Here is a 6678-nt window from a genome sequence, read left to right on the forward strand (position 1 = left end):
CTGTTTGTCCTTCAGATATGGGAACAGTGCTGAAGGTGGTGACGATCCCCAGAGAGAGCTGGCACGACCTGGAGGAGGTGGTGCTGGAGGAGATGACGGTCTTCAGGGTACGACTTTGAACATAGTGTGAAAAACAATGTACAATGTATAAAAATAGGCACAAATGTGGTGTTTAACAGGCGGTGTTTGTTTTGTACAGGAGCCCACTACCATTACTGCCATGGAGCTGTCCACCAAGCAGGTAAAAACATGTTTTAACACGTTATACTTTACACAAAAGTTGTTGACAAGGAAATACGCCCAAGAGAAACAAAAAGTAAGAACTTATGGGCGTTAAAGCAAACACTGCTATCCAGAAAAAACAAAGATATCTAATGTGCCTACGGAGAAACCAACCCGCAAACGCTTTCTTTTCATGAGAGCGTTTCCAGCGTAGCCACACAGGAGCACTCAAGTTTTAAGTCCTTGCTTTTTTTCTTTGGCTCCCACAGCAACAGCTGTACCTTGGCTCGTCCCTGGGTGTATCGCAGATGTCTCTCCACCGTTGCGAGGTGTATGGGAAAGCTTGCGCCGAGTGCTGCTTGGCCCGGGACCCGTACTGCGCCTGGGACGGCACCGAATGCTCAAGATACTTCCCCACCGCCAAGAGGTAGGAGGCACACACGCTCGCACGTTAATCGCTTCTCGTCAGCCATTATTTGTGAATTAACGCAGGGTTCACTGAGCTCGTACGACTCTTCTCAACAACATCCGGCCTTTTGCGTTAGCGCCTTCTCACGCAGTCACACCTGGGAGCTATCAGTACACCTGCAGCGGGGCTGTTGCAATTGGCTCTAAAGACTTTTGCTCAAGGGCAATTTCAACACACAACCTGGTGCTGCAACCTCAGACCTCCACTCGCCGATTAGCAAGTGCACCCCAATCCAAGAAATCTACCCGGATCCGCGGCAAAGCATCTACACGTGGAAGTAATCTGGAATCGGAATATTACACAGGCACAAAATAGGGTCATTAAACACACTCACGCTAAGGATGCTTTCCAAGAGGTAGAATTCAGCAGCCTGGGTTATAACTCCTGTCAGGAACAGTTGCTGTGAGTTGTGAACCCATCAACTTACAGCAAAGAGGAACACACAGACCCTGAAGACACAGACACACACACACACACACACACACACACAATCTCTCTAAATTATAGCCAACAGGAGCTGTCTGACCGCTTCACCCTGCAGCCAGGAGGTATGAACATACACACCCTCAAATTACCCTCTTCTGTATCCAGCGGGATTAGGCCGACCACGACAGCCCTCACACACGCACACACACACTCACACACACGCACTCCTACGTCTCTTGCATCCGCAACTTCTCACACCAGCAGAAAGAGGCCAGTGGGTAAACGCCACCTTGGCAGCGGTACAGGCGAGGTGGCACACCCCATGGTTAAGGGCCAGGCACCGGCTCCCTCTCCTTCTCCTTCGCCCAGGATGGGAACCAGACGCCCGGCCACGCACGTGCTCAGACGGCCAAAAAGACAGGAATGTTGGGTCAGGAAATGTACAGAGGAGGGACCTTGTGTGTGAGAAAGAGACAGAGATGAGTTTCCAAATATGTACGGCATAGGGAAGTAAGGAAGGAAGGAGGGGAGGAAGGAGGAAGCCATATTATTCATGCAGGATTCACACACACATACGGGCCATTTCACTTCATCTGTTTCTTTTTCACCTACAATGGTTCCCGTCTTTATTTCCTCCTTAAAAGCCGTTACCTCACCTTTGGCTTACCCCTCCTCTCCACAGCTTCCATCAGAATCTTTAAACCATAGCAACTAGAAACAGGGAGGATACATTGGCAGTTTGGTTGATGTGAGTAAATCCCAGTTGAAACAGTGGACCCTCACGTCAGGAGGACAAAGAGTTGCGCCTTCTACTTTTGCGAGGAATTTCAAGGGCGAACCAAAACCGCTTGTGTTTCATAATCAGGACTCATCAGAAAGCAATGAGGCTCGGCTGTTTTACTGCCCCTGCAGGTTTATGTTTCTAATATTCTGCCAGGGTTTGGATTTTCATATTTTTTCACCCATGTGATTGTACAGTAGAGTAAAGGTTGAGTAAATACACGTTTTCTGTCCCTTTCAATGAAAAGGAGGCCGCATGTGGAGTTGCGCTGGGCAACATTGCCCCCTAGTGGTTGCAGCTAAACATCACAGCAAGCAGAACATGTGACAAATGCATTTTCTGCTCTATTCAGTTGAGGATGTGTTGAGTTACCGGTGGCTTTATTTGTCATTACTGTGTCCCCAGGCGAACCAGGCGACAGGACATCAGGAACGGTGACCCTCTCTCCCAGTGCTCAGACCTCCAGCATCACGGTACGTCATGACTTCCCACACCCACCCTCCCCTCCTCTTTCACACACACACGCAAACACACACTTAATCTCCCCCCTCTCTGTGTGTGTTTCGGTTTTGAGCAGACGACGCTGACGGCACCGGAGGCAGAGTGGAGGACAGGAGTGTGTTCGGTGTGGAGAACAGCAGCATGTTCCTGGAGTGCAGCCCCAAGTCCCAGAGGGCGCTCATCTACTGGCAACTGCAGAAGCTCAACGACGACCGAAAGCTCGAGGTAGGAAGTGTGTCTATGATACTTTTGACCTTCAACCTTTGTGACCTAGAAGTAGTTTAGATAGTAGTATTCAGTATTAATGATATAGAACATTTGCCTATATTTGTGTGACCGTGCGTTCAGGGTGAGTTGTTTTAGGAAACAGGGGAGATTAAATACAACTGCAGCCAGGTTGAACTTTTTTTACTGGATGACCCATATTCTTCAACACAGTGTTCCCATTAGAATAAATGACGTCGCAGCAGTTTTTCATGCTTCTCATTCTGTGTGTTTCAGATCAAGCTGGACGACAGAGTTCTTCGTACCGACCAGGGTCTGCTGATCCGCAGCCTCGCACAGTCCGACACAGGAGTCTACCACTGCCAGGCCATCGAGCACGGCTTCATTCAGCCCCTTCTCCGTCTCAACCTCCAGGTCATCCCCTCCCAGAAACTAGGCGACATTCTCCCAGGAATACCTGGCACGGGAGGAGGCGGCGGCGTGGGTCAGTCCCCCAAGCACAGGGTGTGGTACCGAGATTTCCTCTCCCTGCTGGACCACCCGGACCTCAACAGCGTGGAGGAGTTCTGCGATCGAGTTTGGAAGAAAGAGCGCAAACAGAAGAAGGTGAAGGCGCCCAACGGTAACAATCCGGCCAAACCCGACGGCGCTGCGTTGCGGCCTAAAGCTACAGCTCCCAATGCTCAGAGGCAGCAGGCCAATCCCTCGCAGAGCAGGCCTTGGCTTCAGGCCGGAGCTCCGACGGTGGAAGGGCCAGCGCGGGGCCAGAACACCCAGAAAGGTCCAACAAATCCGGGTACGGTGAGCGGCCAGGCAACGAGGAGCAACCCGAAGACGCAAAACAGCCAGAAGGGGGGGCAGGGCGGCCTGGCGGGCTCACAAGCGGCGGGGGGACAGCGGGCGAACAGCCAGCACGCTGCCAAGTGGAGACGGATGCAGGAAAACAAGAAGGGACGCAACAGGAGGACCCACGAGCTTCAGAGACCTCCGCGTAGTGTTTGAGACGAGGCGCAGAGACGCACACACACGCAACCAGATCTACACACACAAGCACAAAACCCATGCATCCACACATACTGTCAACACACAAACACGTTCTCGAGAGTGTTTGTCCAGTGTATGATTCAGTGACCTCTCCATGACAAGAACAAAAACCACACGCATCAGACACACCGTTTTAAGTAGAAGCACACAAGAAATACCGCTCTCATTCAAAGACTCAAGCGCCCATAACCTTGGAGGGAGGAGGATGAACGGAGGATGGAGAGACTGGAAAATACTGTAAATGTGTGAGCATGTGGCTGGTTGCCTGGGAGACTGTCTGGTGGACAGTTTCACCTCCTGTACATAAGCTACTAAGATAAGACGGGGACAGAGACACGTCGACTGAGGTGCTCGTCGGTGAAGCAGATGGACTTGATACGCTCGAGAGGACAGTGGCGTAGACGTTAAAAAGACACACGGACATTTACGGAAGCGGATTGTGATGTTCTCCGACCTGCTTCACTCTTTGACCTGAGCATGTGAACTGAAAGATAGCGTAAACAGACTCTTATTTTGAAAGGACTGCTTGAGGACAATAGGATCCTTTCTGTCTCGTCCGTACGAACAACAGCGCCCCCCGCGGGAGGAAAAGGGAGGCGTGTAGTTCACAGCGAGGTGTGCACAGCTTTGCACGGGTGGCCCACACAAGTAGAATCATTATAAACATGCAAAAACTGCAAAGTCATGCGGAGAAAGTGCTTTGTCGCAACCCGCACCACCCGAGGCATCGTGCATGTTGTCGTCAATCATTGTTTTAATAAGCTAGTTATTTTATGGAGTTTCTTTTTTTACTCCCCACCTGAAAAATTTTACTTTTGTATTTTCTTTCCTAGCCAAACCAGTGGTTCTATTTTTTTTTCTGCAAAAAATACGAGCAACACAGCCTCATTGTGCATTACCCCCCCCCCCCCCCCCCCTTTCCGCCTCTGAGGATCCTGTGTAACTTAATACGTAAAAAGCCAGTCAGAGATAGACTGCCACTTGTTTTTCTGTGTACATATATACAACAAATGTAACTCTCTGTGTATATACAGTACATATACAGTACGAGAACACCACTTTATTTATTGCTCATTGTTTTGTGAAAGGGTTGCATTTATTTTTGATATTATGGTATTTCTGGCTCATCAGTACATCGGAGAGAAACAACGGTGACGGCATCTACGTGAACTTAGACGGACCAACTGAGGGAAACCACATCACCGAGGGTTTGAAAGTGACTCAAGTACAAAGGGGGTTTGCGTCATTAACCGAATCCCGTCGAATATAAGCACAATTTAGTCTCTTTTTGCCGTAACCAATGATTTTTTTATATCACGTTTTCCTTTACCCCGCATCCACCCGACATGTCGTCCATGCATTGAGTCGCCATGATGTGTAAGATACTTCCCCTGAAATCTGAGAAAAACCTTAGCTGTGAATCTCTGTAAGAAATAGTGGAGAAAAGTGTAAACTCTAGTCTGAGGAGAAGACACAACTTATTACTGCATGTGAATGCTACCTACAGTAAGTGCATCTTTTTTAATCGTCTCTCTTTCTGTGTTTTGTGTGAGAGGTAAAGTTCCCTTCAAAGCAAAGTGTGAATTGTACTTTTGCCAAAACAGTGATGAATAGTGGTCCGAGACACTCGTCCGAAATCCAACCTCCTTAATCTCCAAATTCAATGATGGTAACCCCCCCCCCCCCCCCCCGCCCTTGTCTTCCTTATCCCCTCAATACATGACAAGAGTATAAAGTGTCAATGCAATAAATTTCGAGCGGATAGCGTTCTGTACCGACACTCCCAAAGGTCGGTGTGTCCCCTATTAGGGTCTCTCCCTCAGAGTTAGTAACAAGCGAGAGAGCTGAGAGTTTCCGCTGCTGTAACACGGCTCTTTCTCGCATGCGTTCAGTTGTCTAAATAAACATCTCCGTTACAAAAAAAACACAAGTTTTGCTGTTTTTATTTCACTGGCAAACTTTCTGCCCTGAGCCGGTCTCACATGCTCCTGGTTCTGGACCATCTGTGCTTCTCCTGCTGGGACGAGTCCAACCGCTGCAGAAACTCAAGATGGTTCCGTTTTTTATCGAGCTGCAGGAATCCATTCACGTCTATTGTCCTGGGCTGGAGGCAGACATCCCACAGATGGTTATTTCCAAAAAGAACTCAGACCAACCTCACCCACCTGAGAATAAACAGAACAAACTGCTGGGATGGGCTCGTAGCTCTCTGCTGCTCTCGGCTGCTCTTAATGAATATTTAATGTCATTTGCAAAAGGTTTTTATTTTCTTCTTCACAGGAGATATTACTTTGAACAGGAGAAGAAAACATGTTAGTTAAAACACCAACATTAAGTTTGTTAAGTCAGGAAGCATCAACAACACCAGGAACCTGAAAGTGCAGCAGATAAACAGAATTCAGCCTTTGTTGGGTTATTTTACCTCGGCCAAGGAAGTTATGTTTTCACCCCTGTCTGTTTATTCTTCTGATTAAAAGCAACATCACCTAAAAAAAAAAATTGTGAAAGGATGAAGCTTGAGTCAGGAAAGAATATATTCAATATTGGTGTAAATGCAGATCCGAGGGCACATCCAGGAATCGTTTTGTGTGATATAGGCTGTTTTTCAACATGTTCCTTATAATTTAATGGATCTTGATGAAAATAATATATATAATTGTGAAGGAAGTTTGGTGCACATATGAATAAAAGTGTGGATCGGGGGAAATTAAGTGTATTATATAGGGACAGAGTGTTATTCATATTTTTCTTTTAATTTGTTTGATTGTGACATGTCTTATAGTCGAGTTAAAATGTAGAAGTAAACTCAAGCTCCACAAAATCTCCTCAAATTCCTCAAGAAACATATTCCTACTGGAGAAACATGATCTCAGCTAAACATCTCTGGTAGTTTTAGTTTTTGTAGCCCGATCATACAGCAGCATTTAAATCTGATAGATCCAGATTTTTATTTGAATACATGATTTTTCATCAAAATCCATCAATTGTTTCCTGAAAAAAAAAGCTGAAA

At 47.3% G+C, this 6678-nt stretch overlaps 1 protein-coding gene across 1 annotated transcript in view; it reads left to right on the forward strand.

The window, feature by feature from the left end:
- sema3aa (sema domain, immunoglobulin domain (Ig), short basic domain, secreted, (semaphorin) 3Aa) overlaps positions 1-6360 on the forward strand; it is a 32087-nt gene extending 25727 nt beyond the window's left edge. Inside the window, exons 12-17 of the mRNA XM_053415048.1 lie at positions 16-107; positions 200-241; positions 492-649; positions 2304-2371; positions 2476-2624; positions 2901-6360. Of these exons, the coding sequence (XP_053271023.1) occupies positions 16-107; positions 200-241; positions 492-649; positions 2304-2371; positions 2476-2624; positions 2901-3626 (1235 nt within the window). The 3' untranslated portion in view covers positions 3627-6360. The remainder of the gene's footprint in view (positions 1-15; positions 108-199; positions 242-491; positions 650-2303; positions 2372-2475; positions 2625-2900) is intronic.
- The last annotated feature ends 318 nt before the right edge of the window (positions 6361-6678 follow it).

This window comes from Pleuronectes platessa, chromosome 22 (genome assembly GCF_947347685.1).
Source record: "Pleuronectes platessa chromosome 22, fPlePla1.1, whole genome shotgun sequence".
Taxonomy (NCBI): Eukaryota; Metazoa; Chordata; class Actinopteri; order Pleuronectiformes; family Pleuronectidae; genus Pleuronectes; species Pleuronectes platessa.